General features: G+C 40.5%; 1 protein-coding gene across 1 annotated transcript in view; it reads left to right on the top strand.

The window, feature by feature from the left end:
* LOC146009679 (myosin-3-like) overlaps nt 1-11,620 on the top strand; it is a 55,294-nt gene extending 43,674 nt beyond the window's left edge. The window contains exons 32-40 of the mRNA XM_083150136.1: nt 228-352; nt 1,173-1,481; nt 2,021-2,224; nt 4,177-4,302; nt 6,817-6,987; nt 7,286-7,390; nt 7,468-7,563; nt 8,136-8,273; nt 11,108-11,620. Of these exons, the coding sequence (XP_083006262.1) occupies nt 228-352; nt 1,173-1,481; nt 2,021-2,224; nt 4,177-4,302; nt 6,817-6,987; nt 7,286-7,390; nt 7,468-7,563; nt 8,136-8,273; nt 11,108-11,131 (1,298 nt within the window). The 3' untranslated portion in view covers nt 11,132-11,620. The remainder of the gene's footprint in view (nt 1-227; nt 353-1,172; nt 1,482-2,020; nt 2,225-4,176; nt 4,303-6,816; nt 6,988-7,285; nt 7,391-7,467; nt 7,564-8,135; nt 8,274-11,107) is intronic.
* The last annotated feature ends 8,579 nt before the right edge of the window (nt 11,621-20,199 follow it).

The following is a 20,199-nucleotide window of genomic DNA, read 5'->3' as shown; positions in this document are numbered from 1 at the left end:
GTGGTTGCAAATGGAGGGCCATGGCAGATATCCCTCTGTGTTCCAGCTTGAGATTGTTTAGATTTTGTGGAGATCCTCCAAAATGTACTGTTTTAATTGGCTTTCCGGCGATATAGCATTAATTACCATATCTGTGAATAATAATCTGTTGTTACAAAAATTGTTTGGTGGAATTCAAATGCATAAGCATTAACATTTCATCAACACAACTTATTTATATTATTTAGAGGAGATCACAGACCTGACAGATCAAGTGGCTTCAAGCACTAAGACCATTCACGAGTTGGAGAAAGCTAAGAAAATGGTTGAGATGGAAAAGAGTGAAATGCAAGCTTCTCTTGAAGAGGCAGAGGTATTGTCTTCAAATTATAATGGCAACTATTACTCTGTTCCCTTGTCAGTATGGTATGAATTGTTTTAGAGGTCTAGAGCAGGCATTCCCAACCACGGTCCTCAAGGCACACCAACAGTGCAGATTTTAGTGATATCCAGGCTTCAGCACAGATGTTTTAATCAGAATCCCTAAGATACTAATTAAGTGATTTGTGCTCAAGCCTGGATATAACTAAAACCTGCACTGTTGGTGTGCCTTGAGGACCGTGGTTGGGAATGCCTGGTCTAGACTATCCCAAAAATTATTCTGAAATGTGTAATAAAAAGAGCAGACCCTAGCAAGCAGATAGCGCAGTACTAGTTGCCGGTTGTGTTGATAAGTTTTAGCACAGCAATTCCAGGCTGGCCCTTAAAGTATCCTTTTTACACTTTACGCCAGAGATGGGGAACCTTCGGCCCTCCAGCTCTTGTGGAACTACACATTCCAGCATGCCTTGTTACAGTTTTCTTATGTGGCCATGCAGGGCATGCTGGCATGTATAGTTCAACAACAGCTGGAGGGCCAACAGTTCCTCATCCCTGCTTTACACCATGTTCATTTTCAGCAGGATCAACAAATTCAGGATCAACTTTCCAAGGGCAATTGTATGGGCAGGCAATGGGTGTGCATTTTATGGAGAAATTTGGGCACTTGTGCAAATCATGAACAATGTGTGTGTGCCAGCTTTTGTGGTTTATTATTGAACTTAAATGTCAATTATATCATTGAAAAGCATACATAATCTTGCTAAATCCCATTACATATACTGTATACTACTTATCCTCATTTACTTAAATAGGCTACTCTTGAGCATGAGGAGACAAGGATCCTTCACATCCAGCTTGAATTGACCCAAGTGAAGGCTGATATTGAACGGAAGGTAGCAGAGAAAGATGAGGAGATTGACCAGCTGAAGAGGAATTACCAGAGGACAATAGAGACTATGCAGACAGCACTTGACACTGAGATAAGGAGCCGGAATGAAGCTGTCAGAATTAGGAAGAAGATGGAAGGTGACCTGAATGAAATGGAGATACAGCTCAGTCATGCAAACCGCATTGCTAATGACACTCAAAAACAATTAAGGAATGCCCAAGGCCAACTTAAGGTAAATCATATATTTAATATATGATCAGAGTATCTCATTAGCACAACAGAAAATTAGTTGCACAGCCCTGGTATTTGTTAAATGTGTACCATTGTTGAACACACTGGAAACCTTTCATGAGAAGAATATTATTCCCATTGTTTTTATATTTCATCATGTTTTCTTTTACTTTATAATGTTGTAACTTTTTAAAACTTCAAGTTAACATTGTCACTGTGGAATTTAAGGCTCGATTGATAGTGTTACATTGTTGTAGAATTTCCTGTCTATTCAGCAATTAACTTTCACAACTGTTTTGGAAGCTGCATTGAATTAATGCAGCTGCTCAGATTGTCTATTGTTTAGCTTGAGCAAAACATCAGCACAATTTGTACTATACTGTGAGGTCAATCTTTTCTTTGTGACAGAAAAATATCTAAATACTGTACAAATGATTAAATGAATTACTATAATCTATTGTGCCTGCTGTGTCTTGAAAAAAGGTAAAAAAAATTTCCACCTCTGGATATGTAACAAAGATATTGTCTTCCTCTTGCTAGGACACTCAAATCCATCTGGATGAAGCTCTCTGTGGACAAGAAGACCTGAAAGAGCAGCTTGCCATTGTTGAGCGTAGAACAATCCTTATGGCAGCTGAAATTGAAGAGCTGAGATCTGCTCTGGAGCAAACTGAGAGGTCTAGAAAGGTGGCAGAACAAGAGCTTCTGGATGCCATGGAACGTGTCCAGCTCCTGCACTCACAGGTAGAGCAGATAAAATACTTTCATACTGTGTTACAAATTGATTGTTGATGAGAGTATTAAGTGAGCATAAACAAAATGTTAATAAAAAAATATTGATTTAAAAAAATAAAAGTTTTGGCAATTTGAGTAAAAAAATTAGTGGAATATAGTCTAATATCATTATTAATTATAAACTACTGTATATAACAATCTGAAGGTCTGTCCCATCTCATACTTGCTTGCGCAGTACCTTACCTCCAATGACTGCCACTGCTGAAAGGATGGGACATATCCTAGCTTATGGGAAGTGGGCAAGTATGAAGGCAGGATGGAATAGTGGAAAAATTAGAAGGATGGGGTAAAGTTGGGGTGGAACAGACCATAGGGCAGTATTAGGTAGAGCAGTGGCCACATTGGTGTCTCTTTACTAGTATAATAATAGTTGGGATGCAGTTAAAATAACAAGTCAGAATCACAATGTTCAAAATCCTGACACAACCAGAATTTGAGTACCTGGGTTGGAGTTAGGGTTATGCACTAGAGGGAGGGTTAGGGTTAGACTCAGGGCCAGGGGAGGGGAGGGTTAGGATTAGACTCAGGACCGGAGGCTCATGGGGGTCAGTACCTGTGGCTGGCATGTATTCAAAACATTTTTTTTTGTTTTAGCTAAAGGTTTTGTTCATGGGAGTGGGATAGTGCTGCAGCTTCACCTATCTGCCAATGTGACAATGATTATGGTGCTGAGCATTGGGAGCTGAGGCACACTGAGTGCACAAGTGTGCAGTGCATTACTGGGAGTTGACTAAGTCCCATGATACTTTGCACAAGAGGTCAGAGGCTGAGAGGCTTGTGCTGAGCTCTGATTGGTGGAGCTCATCACATGCTTCTCAGGCGGGCCCATGGAGGACAGCAGCAGCATTGATCCTTTAACCTGAGCCCCTTATGGGCATTTTCTCATTAGAACTTTCAGATTATCAGCTTGTTGTACATTCTAGATCCCACAAGACATCTAATACCAGCAAATTTGTATGTACTCTCCCACTGCATTTTTCCATATTCTTTGGTGTTTACATGTACTCTCTTAGCACAATGTTCCTACCTTTACTTTATAACATGTCCTTATATTTGAACTTGCCTCCTAGTCTATTTGAACTAGTCAGTGACATTATACATATGTACAGTATGATCTACATGCAAGGCTTTGCTGCTAATATTGCCACTTGCTTTTATCTGCTATTTTAGCCACTCTATGGACTGTAAGTTGACACTGCCCTTACACAGTGTAATATTATCCCATGCAGTTTGTGGCCAGTAATGACAAGAGGCAGAGGGCCCCCCATCTAAAGTGACATGACCCCCCAGAAGACATAATCCAGCCCTGGTTAGACTACAGGGCTGGAGGAAGATAAGGTACCTGAGAGGATGTTAGGATTAGTCTGTGGGAGGGATATATTAGGGTTAGCTTGCTTGAGTTATGAGTTAGTGTTAGAGGAAGGTGTTTGGTAAAAATACTTAGTACAGTAGGAGCAAGTTTCATCTTTGCTCCTTTGGTCATGGCTAGCCATGGCTAGCCATGGCTATTCTATTGTTCTCAGCTGCAATACAATACGTATTGCAGCTGAGAACAATAGAGTAGCCATGGCTAGCCAAAGGAGCAAAGGAGCAAAGATGAAACCTGCTCCTACTGTAGGTTGTGTCATGATTGTGGTCATCGGATCCCTCTGACGTTCTTCTTACTAGTGGAATTCCAACTACTGGTATTTGGTACCCAACCCAGTGAGACCAGGTCAATTTATTTCACTGTAATTTAACTCAGCAACATTGCAGTAGAATGATAAATAAACTGCCAATGGTATTGTGTCAGTCCCTATTCAGAATATTTGTTATCTCTGATGATAGTGTGTAACATTTGCTTGGAGAGCTTTCTTCGTTACTTTGTTACATATTAATAAAGTTTAACACCTTTTCTGCAGAACACAAGTCTTATTAACACCAAGAAGAAGCTTGAGAGTGATGTGACACAGCTACAAGGTGAGATTGAAGACACCACAAGAGATGCCAAGAATGCAGACGAGAGAGCAAGGAAAGCCATCACTGATGTGAGCATTCTGTTTCATGTCTTGCAGTAACTGTTACTAGAGTGTGCTGCTAATGTACCTGCTCCAACCTGTGTAATGCACTTAACCTCATACAATACTCATTTTAATATCAGGAGCGAGTTCTCTCTGTCTACTAAATGCAATATGAAACCTTGAATGCCTCCCCCCCCCCCCCCCCCCCAAGTGACACTGAGGACAGCCTAGGAGACTACAATTCCACTTCCTAACTTTCACCATCTATACTGTATGAAATGTCCACCTCCCAGGAAACCCTAAGGACGACAAATAAGAATATAAGTAGGAGAGGGACAACAGAAATATTTTAAGCAGCCAATATAGATGGCGCATCTGGGAATTGGAACTGCAAAGGATTTTGGAGCTGTAGATCACGGCATAAATGCATTGACGGCAAATAGTATGTCTGTTTAAGTTTCTCAGAAGAATGTAAAGGGAAGTTCTCATACCAACTGGCCAATATTACAAATACCTATGGAACTCGAGCTAAATGAGGTTGTAATGTTGTTAGCTCAGGTAGTATGGAAGTATTATTTAGAGCCACATCAGGATCTAGGTCTGGGACCCCTACTAATTTAGAAACCTGCTTCCAGAATTAAATGGCCTGTCCTATTAATAGGGGGACCTGATATAATGATTCTGCCCACCAGCAACACCTGCAATGGGGTGATCAGAAGTATCCTTAAGCCACAGTCTTAAATGCACCATTTGGGAGGCATATTAGTAATACTGAAAATGAGGGAGACAACTAGACTGAGCTAGTACGTGTTGTAGTCAAAGTGAGTATGCTGAGATGAGGGCGACGATTACCCCAAACCAATGATGAAATAAGCTCTCTAGCTTACGAATAATAGCATTTGGGAGAAAAACAGGGGGAATGTTGAAAAATATACACAAATTTGTATTGAACAGTCATTTCTATTAAATTGATTCTCCCGGAAACCGTAAGTGGAAGTCTACCCCCAAACCATGGGTGTTTCTATAATGGGTGCACAGGCCTCTGAGCCCAGAGGGGCTCACACAGCACACACTGCACCCATATTTTCATATACACCTCTCTGTAGTCCCGTACTGGCTACTGCAATCGCGGTGAAAATCAGTAGACTCTAGCACAATGCCAGAGTCTACGGAACAAGGGAGAGGAGGGAGTCTGCACTCGGACCCCTCCTTGTATTAATGCTCCCCTGCCCCAATCCCTTGTCTTGCCCTAATGCTTATGTCTGTGAATTGACTGATAAACTACCAATAAATTACAGTAGCTCCTACAGTAACAATATTTTTTGCAAACACTGCCTGCAACATGGCAGTTAAGAGCTGATTGGTTGGTACTTTATCTCCAATTCATCACTCTCCAAGGCTTAGTACATACCCCCCAATATTGGTTATACCTTGCTGCCCTTTATTTTGAATGTACAATAATTACAATAATTAAAGTTCATTTCTAACTTATATGCAAAAAAAGTGTCTCCAAAAGGTATTTTTTAAATTTTGTTCCTTGTAAAAAAGAAATCCTGTGTATTGTAACTACTGTAATGCTTACTAGCGTTTTCCCGCAGCATCGCTCATGGGCATGTCATTACTCAATTAACGCAATTAACACGCGCCAAATGTAAACAGTCTGTTTTTTTCCTTTATCGATCCTCTCTCTGATGCCACAAGGTGCTACAGACCTCAGTTTCTTTCAAGGTCACTAAACTATACAATAGTGAAAATGTGATCAAAATTCATCCAGTATTTTCTACGTGATGCCGGAACGAACAGATTACATTGTTCATAAACAGTCCTCAGAAAAATATATTTCTTACAAATATTTTTATTTACAACCCTTAAAGTTTTGTTATATGAATGCATCCAACACAGCTATCACATGTAGTGTTTTGTAGACTGGTATACAAGTATTGTTGATTGACTTATGCTATTTTCATCATTTGGCTGATCATTTTCTCAAAGGAGGTGATTCATGTTGGCTCGATAAGCAGAAAAAAAAATCACTGCTTACCGAGCATGGAAAAACCATCCTGAACGCCCGCCTCCCCGCCGCCGTATCCCGTCTGATGTGAGAGGGTGTGGTTGCTAACACATCCCCTCGCATGCGTCCACTAGCAGGAAATAAAAGTCAGTCGAAACTGAAATTGTCCATATGTTTTGTGATGGGCAGCCACCAGAACTTCACTTTGCCCATATGTAATTTAAATTGGTTGAGGACCACCAACCTAAGTCCCCCTTGCAAGTGCCCCAAGACACCCCAGAGTGCCTAGGCACACAGTTTGGGAACCACTGATTTAAACATCCTATTTGAGGATGTGCCTGATTTATCTTGTGGTCTTACCAGAATAGGTCTTCTATTTGAGTGTGATATAAAATCCATCACCCAACTCCTTGTATCTCCAAGCATTTCACTCTTTTGTCAGGTATTGTTTAGATCATCCCATGATAATGAGTAAAGGAAATGTTGCATTCATTTACGATGAGGACAACTTTGAGTTCTGTAATCTGCAGGCAGCGGTGATGGCTGAGGAACTGAAGAAGGAGCAGGATACCTGCGCTCACCTAGAGAGGATGAAGAAGAACATGGACCAGACAGTGAAGGATCTTCAGCTTCGATTGGAAGAAGCTGAACAGCTGGCACTTAAAGGAGGCAAGAAGCAGCTCCAGAAACTGGAGGCCAGAGTAAGTGCCTGAGTCACCACTGAATGTAGTATATGTCATTTATCATCTTTGTTCTCTTGGAGAGCTAAGAAAGCATACAGTAGTGAGTAACAATGACACAAGATGCAGTTACTAGCACCACTGTCAAGTCACTGTCACATCTAGGTGTGTCTGATGAAAATTTTATTTTTAACTAGAAGGATCTTGACACAACATTGATACAAAAGAACACTACATTTGTCCCAAGTTCATATCTGTCCAACTATTAATGAATGACAATATTCTTTCTTCTGTAAACTTAACTCATTGATTTGTACAGGTAAGAGAGCTGGAGACAGAGCTGGATATGGAACAGAAGAAAAGTGCAGATGTTGTTAAAGGGGTCCGGAAATATGAGAGACGTGTGAAGGAGCTCACGTTTCAGGTCAGGAAGTTGATAGTGTTGTAATTAAGCTGCTTTCCCATTGGAGAGCATTATTAACTAATTCATTCCTACCAAAGGCTGAGGAAGACAGGAAGAATAATTTGAGACTCCAAGACCTGGTTGACAAACTTCAAGTCAAAGTGAAATCCTACAAGAGGCTGACTGAGGAGGCGGTAAGTAGATGTGTGGTCATTGTATTTTGTCACTAGTTTCCAGCCAATCAAAATGATAGAGTGGAGCAACACTTGAATTGCTCTGTTGGTTACCATAAAGTGGTCGTCAGTGCACACAACACTTAAATTCTCCCCTTTAAAGGTATGGAGCAGCAATATTTTATTATATAGAATGGGGAGAAGCCAAAGCAAAATCTGAAGGCTTTCTGACTCATTAGTGTTGTTATATGTTCGAATGACAAATAGTCATGATAATAGTTACAGGGGGGTGTGGTAGACAATAAAGAAATACGGTAGAGAAAATTCTGGTATCAAGACAATTTCTCTGTGTATCTGCTTACTTGTGCAAAGTGGCCAAGGCTTTATGTGGATATGTAACCATTTATGTAATTGCATAAACTACTGAAAATATTTCTTACCTGATGGAATACTATACAAAATTTTACTTTGATGATGTTTAGTAAATAGCATCTAAATGCAAGGTGCTCATGGGTTCAGTGCTATATACTGAGAATCACCCATATCTCCCATGTTCTAATTATATTGATTTGCTTCTGTTATTCTGTGAACAGGAACAACAATCAAACACCCAATTTTCCAAGTGCCGTAGGTACCAGCATGACTTGGAGGAGGCTGAGGAACGGGCAGACATTGCTGAATCGCAAGTCAACAAACTTAGATTGAAGACCCGTGAGACTACCTCCACAAAGGTATGCCTATTCCGTTTTATGTTCCCGAGGATTGTTCTAATGGAAGGATATACAGATGCGTCCTTCCTCATCTAGCTTCCATAATTATGTATCAGAACCGAAAGCTTTTTTGCGACTTGGCCAGCATGAGGCAACTTACCCCCAAAAATGCATATTATACACATCGCTGTGCAAATAAAACACACAAGCAGACTGTGTTGAGTAAAATGATGTGCAGTGTGCCTATACTCTGTTTGTGTCTGTGTTTGTATCAGCATACGAAGTGCTACGTTTCAGTCTTTTCCGGGGTATTAGTAACTGCATTCACAACTAGGTGTGACTAGTAGGGCTGTTTAATGTGAATGCAGCAACGATGAGAGAGGATACTTCTGTAAACCATCTGTTATTTTGTTCATTTGAAGATACATATCTTAGTTAGGTATGATGGGAACAGTTTTTTCCCATCTGTTATTTTGTGTTTGAACTTTGGTATATGAATTGTGAGTATTTCTTTCTCTTCTTCCTTGTGAATTTCACTTTACATTTTTTAATGTTGTAGTTACAATAAATTATTATTATTATTAAACGGGATTCCCCCCTAACCTCCCCGCTAGTGCCTAAACCAAACGTGCTCAGTATACTGATCGGGATGCTGGCTCCTGGTATACCGGCATCAATATCCTGATCTTTTCGAAGCTCTGGTGTTGTGAAGCCCATATCCCAACGCCATCTGTATACTGAGCGCCTGCATCCTGACCACAGAAATTAATAGTTCATTATTAAACAAAATACGTTTTTTATCAGTTTTAAACTATTTAATGTACAGTAAATCATCTGTTCATGGAGGTCTCAATATAATCATAGCATGGACTTGTGGGTTGGCCGTGGCCTTGGGGCCCAAACCTCCATTTTTGTCACTGTGGGGATCCAGGAGGTGCTGGCTGCCCCTGGAGAGTGCCTTGAATGCACTACTGGCTCCTACATGGGGGGGGGGGGGGGGGGTGGTGGTGGTGGTATATGGTCCTGACAGCCTGACCACGACCCCCATAGAGGGAGAATAGAATAGGTGGTGAGCATAGCGAGCCACCGTTCCCGCAGCGTGGCGAGCCCACAGGGGGCTTTGTTGCTCTCACCATGCTGTCTGAGTCCGGCCAGTCGGGATCCTGACGTCGGGGTAATGACTGTTGGGATCCCGACTGTTGGGAAACTGTCCGGCACCCGGGACAGAAGTCAGGTTCTGCACTTAATGTTACAGTGTAGCATTTGCCTCATGTTACTGAGCAGGAGCCGGCACTGTTACGTCACCCTCAGGTCCATTCAGTATAAAATAAGGGCTGACCTTTTTCTGTTGATTTATTTTATACTGAATGGTCCTGACTTGGGTTTGGGGAATAGATAGAGATATGTGGTTAGGTAATGGTGGCGAGAAGAGGTAGCTCTGAGTCTGGGCCCTATACTTAGTTATATACAGGGCTTTAGTAAAGGTTCCAGGTGCCCTAGGCTAATACACACGTAGCTCCCCTTATGATGCTGCTAAATGTGAAAGGACGCTCACGGACTCTCCATTCATACTGCCTACAGTATGTTCATGTAACAAAGGTTATACAACTGGCATGTATGATGTAATGCTTGTAGCATGTGAAGGAGACTTTGGCTTTAGGCCGCCCAGCAGCTCAATGTACATAGGCCCCTATTCAGATCTGATTGCAGTACAAATTTGTTCTAAAAAAGGGCAAAACCATGTGCACTGCAGGTGGAGCAGATGTAACATGTGCAGAGGGAGTTAAATTTGGGTGGGGTGTGTTGAAACTGAAATTTAAATTGCAGTGTAAAAATAAAGCAGCCAGTATTTACTCTGCACATAAACAAAATAACTGACACAAACCTAACTCTAATAATAATAAAGCAGCGCTATGAACACTGTGGGATTGTTTGTATAATAAAAATAATTATTTATTCAATGTAAACAATACAATATTAAAAAATGAAACTAAGTATAAAACATTTTTATGAATTAAAAAGGTCAATGTCCAGGAGTATCAGCACCCTTTTAGGAATATTAGTTTCCTCAATTCTAATATGTGTCCTCTGATGTAACAATAAGGGCTGTTATAGCAATCTCACCACTGTAGAATCGTTCAATGGACGACTGTAGCAAATGTCCAGGGGTCCTCACAGAATAACGGTTCAAGGTGAAAAAGCTGAAACCAATCAGCGAAACGCATTGGTGGGCACCAGAGCAAGCACCCAAGGATCCCTACAAAAAATCCTCTACACCTCTACCTTCTCTGAATGGGCACAAATTTGGGCTGCTGTCTACATATAAAAACGATAATCTAAAGGCAAGAATTCCCTAAGTCCTGGACAGAAATTCCTCTAAATGGCAAGCTCCATTCAGCATGGATACCGTTATTCTGTGAGGACCCCTAATTGTTACATCAGAGAACACATATTAGTATTGACGAAACTAATATTCCTAAAAAAGGGTGCTGATATTCCTTGGTAATTCTCTTACAAATCTAACTCTCTCTGCACATGTTTCATCTGCCCCACCTGCAGTGCACATGGTTTTTACCATTGTGAGAATTTGTACTGTGATTAGATCTGAAAAAGGGCCATAAAGTAAAGGTTCCATGAATAAGATACATTGGCACAGCCACCTGGCAGTCACCTTAAGAACTTTACCCCCCCAAATTAGGCCTTTATTGTATTCTTCAACTGTCACCTGAAAGGTGCCTCCCCCGTCCTGGCACCACAGGAAAATCAGGCACTGGTCCTATGTTATTGTGAAGAATGATGCTGCATGCTTTTCATCCATGCATTATACAGTAACTAGTTCTTTCTCTTTTTGCAAGGTGACAGTGATAGCTGAAGAGTGAACCTGAGAAGATTGCAGTATCAGATACAGTTAATCTCAAATCATTTGTAAGGTGTTGTTCTGTTTAATGGATCAAGATAAATCAATGTCAGTGACTTTTCAACCAGAGATTGCAATTTACAGCTTTCTGTGTGTACTACTAGTTGCCATAAGGTCACAGCTGAAGAACCAAAATGGGTAAAGTTCTTGCATCATGTTAATAAATGGTAACCATATTATTAATAGCAACTAATTGAACAACAGTAGTAATTGAATATGTGGGACTATTAAATAGTACTACATGGCTGGAGGTACTGATAATTAAGAATGGCTAAAATGTGTTTTTAGTAACAGAGTATTTGTGTAATCTGAAAAATTGGTCTAAATGCAGAGGTAACACCTCTACATAAGATACAGGGGACGCCACACAATTAAAAAATATATTATAATAAATGTATTTTATTCAATGAATGTATTCAGTATCAAATATTAAAAAAGACTGTTATCTGAATGTTCTCTTTGTTTAGTTTTTTTTTTTTAACCTGGAAGCTGTCTGTCTGTGCAGATTGACAGATAGGGCTATAGAAGCATATATCCTAAAGTGCAGTATTACAAAAGTAGTTATTGCTCATACCAACCAATCAGATTCTGCTGATTATCTTCTAGAAGTTGTATGTTTATTGTAAGTTGCATCTGATTGGTTCCTATAAGCAATATCTCCACATTTAAAAACCCCACAGAGCACAGCAAACTAATGTTGAGGCGGGTAGTTAGAATTTAGAATAAAATACTGTACACCACCTGCCTCCTTGCTCTTGATGCTGTTACATACTGTAGGAATTATCCTGCACAGCAGTGGCGTAAGTTCGCCCCAGTCGCCCGGAGGCAATATTTATATTGGTGTCCCCCCCCTATACACACACACACACACACACACACACACACACAACCCTTTAATAACCTTATATAAAATATATATTTCTGTACAGAAATATAGATAGATAGAGAACACATATATATTTCAGAACTCAGCACAGAAGCAATATCATTGGCTTTTAAATAGCGGATTTAAACTTACAGGGGGAGGAGAGGTGACCCCTTGGGAGCAGGAGCCAGGCAGCAGATGACTCCATTGCCTCTAGAGTTCTACCTCTGCTGCACAGTATACAAACACAAATATTACGATAAATAACATTTATATTACTCGGCGGCTGCAATGAATACAGGCACATCCAGTCACACACCTTTCCCTAACAGGCTTTGGCATGCCTGTGTTTTCCCTGACACTACCAGCATTTATTTCGGTACACCCTGCATTTTTTTTGCCACTTCCATGTTATGATCGGTTCCCACCCCACACGCTCACTCCCTGCCAATCACGTGCCTACAGCCAGCGAGCAGAAAACTTTGCAGGACTTAATCGCAGTCGGGTGTCATGCACACACATTGCGGCCTATGTGCGAGATCAGTACATCGATAAACGACCACTGGGGCGAATTCGCAGCTTTATTCCCTAATTATCTCTCTGTTAAAAATCCCTATTAATAACAACATTTATCTTTTACATTTTCATTTTAATTATCTATAAATATTAAGGAAAATCCACATATATACAATTGCATAGATGATACAGGTTTTTCTATATTGACAGAGACAATTGGATATTTCTTCAGCTCCTGCAGGAATTCTGTTTGTACTTGTAATCATAAGATACAGCCACAAGAGGGAGATAAAGAGTTGTCTCTGGCCTTGTTCCATGTTACTTCTTGCATGTACTATATACTGTATATTCATGTTGGTGTACTGTCTATTGAGGGAGTAATGCAATCTGGAAATTAAACCATTACAATCAAGAACTGACTGAAATGAATAAGGTGTAGCACAATCTGCCAATAGTTCCCAATGTAGTGTTGTCACATGTTTTAGAAATTTCATACAGTGCCTCTCAACATGACTGATTCCAGGAGTTACAAAATGCTCTTGGGGGGGATGCTCTTACATCCGCTCCCCCTTTACCGTCACGCATCACTGGCTACCGCAAACATAATTATCCCATATGATCTAGCATATGCGATAATTATCACAAAAGACAGCTCTTGCGTTAAGAGCTGTCTTTTGCGTTGACCCGGTGATCAGCGGCGGGTCCCTCTCTTGCCCGGCCTGGAACTGCTGCTGCAGGGGGGCTGGTTCTCCTCCTCCCTGCACCCGCAAGAGGATGTACAGTGCAGGGAGGAGGATACAAAGAATACAAAGTTAGGTTAACCAGGATGAATATGTTTTCACTGAAGAAATGGAGGTTGAGAGGTGATATGATTAGTATGTTCAAATACAGGATTGGGAATCATATGGAACTGGGAGATGATTTGTTCACTAACAGGCCTATACTTAGGACACGTGGGCATGTACTGAGGCTCGAGGAGAAGAAATTCCGTACTGAATTAACAAGAGGATTCTTCACCATTAGAGCAGTAACATTTTGGAACTCATTGCCGGTGGGGGTGGTTACAGCAACTACTGTTAATGAATTTAAATCAAAACTGCATGCATTTTTGGCCACTAAGGGAATCCTATAGATATGACTTACTCAAGTCAGTAGTTACAAGTTAGATAGGTTGAACTCGATGGATGAACGTCTTTTTTTCAGCCTTAATTACTATGTTACTATGTCACTCACTCACAGCGACTGTTTTTTGGGGACGCGATATTTAACTATACTTCAAGTATTTATTTACAGTTTCTTATATATATATATATATATATATATATTAATTGACTTCAGATCATTTGCCGCTAGTAACTAAAGTGATTCATATTCCTCGACTACGGCCCTGGCATTTTTAGCAGATATTTTGCACATCTCTCACACCAACGTTGCCACTCAAAAGGTTAATGTATTCTAGGTCTCCTCACAGAGGGGGAGATTCTCTAAGCAAAAAATGCGGTAAAAACCCTGTTATCTGGGTTTTTGCTGCATTTTGGGAAGCACTAAGCATCCCCTGCCGGGTTACCGTGGTGGGGGGCATCGCCAGAAAAATCTGGCGATGCCCCATAGAAGCCTATGGGCTTCTAACGCAAACCCACCGCCGCCCCGCACTGACCTACCTCTGCCCCGCACGGACCCCCGCCTTACCTGTGTCCGGGCAGCACAGAGCTGTGCTGCCCGTACCTGTGATCTCCTCCTCCCTGCATTAAAATCCTCTTCCGGGTGCAGGGAGAAGGAGAGCCCTGCGCAGCAGCAACAGCAGCGCCGGGTAAGGGAGGGAGGGGGGGACCGCCGGGACCCGTCGACTCTCAACGCAAAGGACAGCTCTTATCGCAAGAGCTGTCCTTTGCCATAATTATCGCATATGTTAGAACATATGCGATAATTATGTATGAGATGGGCGGCGAAGGGGGGCGGAGCTGAGACGCAATTTTTAGAGAATCTCCCTCAGAATCACAAGTTAAATAATTAGCTCCACTTGTCATTCTTTTAAAACATGTCCTTATTTAATTAATACACCTATGTACCTGCGGGGGTACCTGAAAATGCTGACAGTTTGGGGTCCTGAGAACCGAGTTTGAGAACATATATGTTAAGCTGAGTACACACCTAAATATGTATCTGTCCAAACTGTCTGGGGGGAGCAAAAATCCCTTGATTATGAGAGTAAATAACAATCAACCAATTGCTTCCAAGCAATGGAAAGCAGACCATAGTCATTCAGACATTGGTTAAATACGTCATGGTTGCCTACCTGACCCTCTAATTCAGGGAGAAAATGCTCTGTTCCTGGACTTTCCCGGTAATGTATGATTACCATCACCTGTGGGGAGCTAGGTAATTGATAAGAAAGGTGTTTCACCACAGGTGATGGCAATCATACATTACCAGGGAAGTCCAGGAACAAAGCATTTACTCCCTGAAGGAGAGGGTCAGGTAGGCAACCATTAAATACGTGTGATTTAACAAATTTCTACCAACAATTGTTTTTGTCTATTTTCCAGGGTTTGGAAGCAAACGGTTAAATTCCCTTTGCTCTCATACATTACCAGATTTTTGCTCCCATCAGCCATATTGGACAGATCAATCTTTAGGTGTGTACTCAGCTTTACTTGGCAACATAACTCTGGTAATGTAGAGGAGTATATGACAATTAAACATATGCTACCACATGCGAGAAATTGTTCAATTCCCATATTCTCCCATACATTACCAGATTTTTGTTACCACCAGATACAGTATATTGGATAGATAAATCTTTAGGTGTGTATCCAACTTTTAGGCTGCTGAATAAAAGAAAAAAAGATAATTGCTCTCAAAGTAACATTATTTTATTTCCAGAGAATGATATAACTAAATTAAAATTAATTAATCCCTATCTATGAATGGCGGAAACAAGTAACTGAAATAAAAATTCCCACAAACGCTACATTTACTGTGATCTTTTGTTAGCAGAACACAATTTGAGTTTATCACTGCTTGATAACTAGTCCCCTGAGTCACTGTGCACCAGAGAAGAAACATAGAAACATAGAATTTGACGGCAGATAAGAACCACTTGGCCCATCTAGTCTGCCCCTTTTTTAAACATGTTACCTCAAACCATATTTGATCCTTATTTTTTTCTAAGGATATCAATATGCCTATCCCAAGCATGTTTAAATTGTACTACTGTATTTGCCTCTACCACCTCTGATGGGAGGCTATTCCACTTATCTACTACTCTTTCTGTGAAGTAATTCTTCCTCAAATTTTTCCCAATTTTCTTCCTCCCTCTAGTTTCAGTACATGTCCTCTTGTTTTCTGTCCTGCAATTACGCTCTTATCCATTAAACTATCTTAAAATCCAATCCCAAGCTTTCAAGTTTATTTAACAGTCTGCGATGTGGGACAGTGTCAAAAGCCTTACTAAAGTCTAGATAAGCTACATCTACAGCCCCACCTTGATCTATTACTTTAATCACCCAGTCAAAAAAGTCAATAAGATTTGTTTGGCATGATCTTCCCCCAGTAAACCCATACTGTTTCAGATCCTGTAAATTGCTGGTTTTGAGATATTCTACAACTATTTGTTTTAAGAGTGTTTCCATCAATTTCCCTACTATTGATGTAAGGCTCACTGGCCAATAGTTGCTTACCTCTTCCTTTCTTCCATTTTTGTGCAGTGGGACTACATTTGCTGTTTTCCAGTCCTCTGGGATTACTCCAGTAGCTAGTGACTGGTTGAATAATTCTGTTATTGGTTTTACCAGCTCCCCTTTAAGCTCTTTTAATATCCTCGGATGTATCCCATCTGGCCCCATTGATTTATCCACTTTCAGTTTTGAGAGTTCTGTGAGGACTTTCTCCTCTGTAAATGTACTTGTTTCTCCCTCAGTTTTCTGACTCTACTTGCAACTTAACTGTGGCCCCTTCCCCTCTCTTTCAGCAGTGAATACTGAGCAGAAATAATTATTAATATGATCTACTATTACATTGTCTCCCTCAAGAAGACTTCCACTCTCTGTCTTTAGTCTTATTATTCCACTTTTTGTTTTTCTCCTTTCACTTATATACCTAAAAAAGTTTTCCCCCTTTTACCCACTGACTGGGCCATTTTCTCTTCAGCCTGTGCTTTTGTACATCTGATTACCTCCTATCTAACAAGATACACCTCTTTGTCCTCATTATTCTGCGTCTGCTTAAATTTCTTAAAGGCCAACTTTCTTGTTTTTACAATACTTGCTACATCTTTCGCAAACCACAATAGCTTCCTTTTCCTTGTGTTTTTCCTAACTCTTTTGACACAAAGTTCTGTTGCTTTCATTATTGCACTTTTTAATTTTTCCCACTTATCCTGCATTCCTTCCAAGTTCCTCCACTCTGCCAAAGAATCCCTTACAGAGTTTCCCATCTCTACAAAATCAGCCTTCCTCAAATCTAACACCTTTGTTTTTGTGTGCAATGAGTCAGCCTCTGTCTTTATTTTGAAGCATACTGCTTGATGGTCACTGGATCCCAGGTTTTCACCCATATTTACATCAGATATTTTGTCACCATTTGTAAGTATTAGGTCTAATATTGCATCCTTACGAGTGGGCTTCTCACCAATTGCTGGAGGGATACTCCTTGCAAGGAATTCAGAATGTCCCTACTTTTGGTGGAACTTGCAACAGGCAGCTCCCAGTTTACATCAGGTAGATTAAAGTCTCCCATGATTATCACCACTCCTTTTAATGCCATTTTATTGATGTCTTGCAATAGGCTCTTGTCAAGTTCCTCTTCCTGACCTGGTGGTCTGTAGATCACCCCTATATGAAAATCACCTTCTCCCCTGTTTCTATGGTCACCCAAAGGGCCTCAGTTTTTTCTTCAATACTTTGTATTAAGGTAATCTTTATGCTTTTTTTCACATACATTACAACCCCTCCTCTGATTCTTCCCATTCTGTCCTTCCTAAATAAAGTATATCCTGGTATAGCTATGTCCCAGTCATGATTTTCATTGCACCATGTCTCGGTAATAGCCACAATATCCAGTTCATCCCTTGTCATTATTGTAATTAGTTCAGGGATTTTATTTCCTAAGCTCCTAGCATTTGCACACATAGCTCTTAAAGTTTTGTTTGTGCTTCTCCTGGTGCTAGCTTTGTTCATATTTCTGCCTATATTTATTCGGTTTTGATCGGCATTATCTTCTGTTGCAGTGGATAGGCTTCCTGTTCCATTTGCCTTCAGAGACAATACCTCTAGGTTGGGGGAGCAGATTTATTCATTCCTATTTGGTTCACTGCCCCCCTCTGCTAGTTTAAATAGTTGCTGATGAAGCTTCCAAACTTCTCACTTAATATTCTCGTTCCCCTTGATGATGGGTGCAGGCCATCACTTTTATATAAGGCTCTGTCTTGCCAGGTAGCTTGACTTTGGCCTAAATATCCAAATCTCTCCTCATTGCACCAATTCCTTAGCCAAACATTGAAGTATCTGATTCTCAGAGTTCTATCTTCCCTTTGGTGTACTTGCAATACTTCTGAAAAAGTTACAGTGGTTGCCACCTGTTTTAAAGCGGTTCCTAACTTCCTAAATTCATCTTTTACGGCCATGACTTCAGCATTAACCAGACCATTTGTGCCTAGGTAGACGATGAAATCCACCTCCCCATCTTTTCTTGCTGCCTTTACAATTCTTAGCTGCATTCTTTACAGAGTCCTGATTGGAGTAGCACAGCCCATGTGGTTCAGTGCATCACAGGTTAAAAAGTGCACCATTGGCTGCATTGCTTCCTCAGAAAAGCTGTATACCGATCTAGGTTCCCCTATATATGTTATGCATACCCTAAGTACTAGCCATAGAGGAAAAGCCAGAAGTTTGCTGTAGTTAGCCAGAGGCCAGCAATGTGACAATGAAAAATGCACATTTGTATTCATAAACTCTATCATGCATTATAATACAATTACTATAAAACTAAAGATACGAAAATAGCTAAAGGATTTGCAAAAGTAGCTTGAAATACAAAAAATGATGTAAGAAAAATACTTGCTAGGCACATGGGGTTGTCTTTTGGGCTTTCTTTAGTATCAATCCTAATTATTGTTGACTAAAACGTTCAGTGCACAGTATAAACATTGTGATTGGTCTGTAAGAATATGATATTGTGTGTAGGCAGCTATATATAAAATAGCTGTAAGTAAACCACAGGTACACCTAGAAGTCAGAAACATCCCTTATGATACAATTTGGAGTATCTAGGCTATATTTATGAAGTGGCACCATTTATCAGCTGCCACTTCTCTGCAGATTTCAGATGAAAATCCTATCTACCATTTTTATTTAGTGTAAAACTTCATGCTTTGTAAATATAGAACTCTATGCCTATTCTATAACAGACAATAAGGGAACCAGGGATTCTGAGAAATGTCTTTGGAACCCTGTTGAATGTAGATGCAGAAAGGATACACCAATAGACATATACTGTATTTGTATTCACTGCAACCCAGGCTGTATCCTTCCTTTATTTGGCAGGTATTAAGCTGTGGTCTATTCCTAGCACCATCATATATAGCCATGTTGCTGAATTTAGAGTACCATCCCGATAGGACTTGGGAATGTTATGACTCACAAGTAAGAAACATAAGACACTTGATTAAAAATATATCTGGGATCATCTCTTAAGAATCATGCCAAGATTTGATGCCCAGCATTGCCATGTAACTTAAGTCTCAACAACTGTGCATATAAAAGCTTAGGCTAAAAATATGACTTGAGCTTTAAGGGATCTGAGCTCAAACAGGAATTTTTCTTCAAGTTGCTCCGTCTTTATTTAAAGTGTGACTGCAGTCCTCACTGCTAGAAAATGATGTTCTCCTAACAATAATGTGCATTAACCAAGGTAATATTGGACACCATTATTACAGTAGCAGCAGTGGTGTGCGGTGGGGTGAGGCAGGTGAGGCACAGCCTTTCCTGTCATACTAGCGCATATGCTGGCGGTTTGAATTTATAAAGTATGTCAAAAATACAAAGAATATATTTAAAAATTCTTACTTTTATTGTGCTTATCATTTTTATAGTCAAAACTCTGGAGCAAAAAGTCTATGGCAGGTGAGGCAGTGCCTCCCCAGGCTACCTTTTCTGCACATCTCTTATCAAAACTCAGCGAAGCCCAAGCAGAACTGCTGCACATGTGTATAATGCCAGCATGTACCCCATACCCTATGGCTCTTATATTGTGTGCAAATCTGGCTCTGGTACTTGTCAAAGACTCTTGAGCCATTTACCTCACCGCACGTCCGTGAGTAGCAGCGTGTCTAAAACATCATCATCTCGGTACCGGGTTATCAGACCCTCCTGTATTTCCATAAGTCTGAGTGTTTTCCCTACTACATAGAACAATCTCTTATTGTCTGCAGATGTATTATCCCCAGGTGTGGCCCATGGGGCTGACCGTCTGCATTACTGCACTCTACTGTGACCTACTGTATTGGTATCTACCAAACTCCATTTTCTTTGAGAGAATCATATGAGGAATCTTTTTTTTTTAACCCAATGTTGGGTCAGTTGCTCAATACTGGCTGCAATATTACAGTATCTGATGCACTTGTCCTAACAAGTTCCATTTTTGACCCCATT

Source organism: Crinia signifera, chromosome 6 (assembly GCF_055691185.1).
Source record: "Crinia signifera chromosome 6, ASM5569118v1, whole genome shotgun sequence".
NCBI classification, from domain to species: Eukaryota; Metazoa; Chordata; class Amphibia; order Anura; family Myobatrachidae; genus Crinia; species Crinia signifera.
This window is presented reverse-complemented; position numbering and strand designations above follow the sequence as displayed.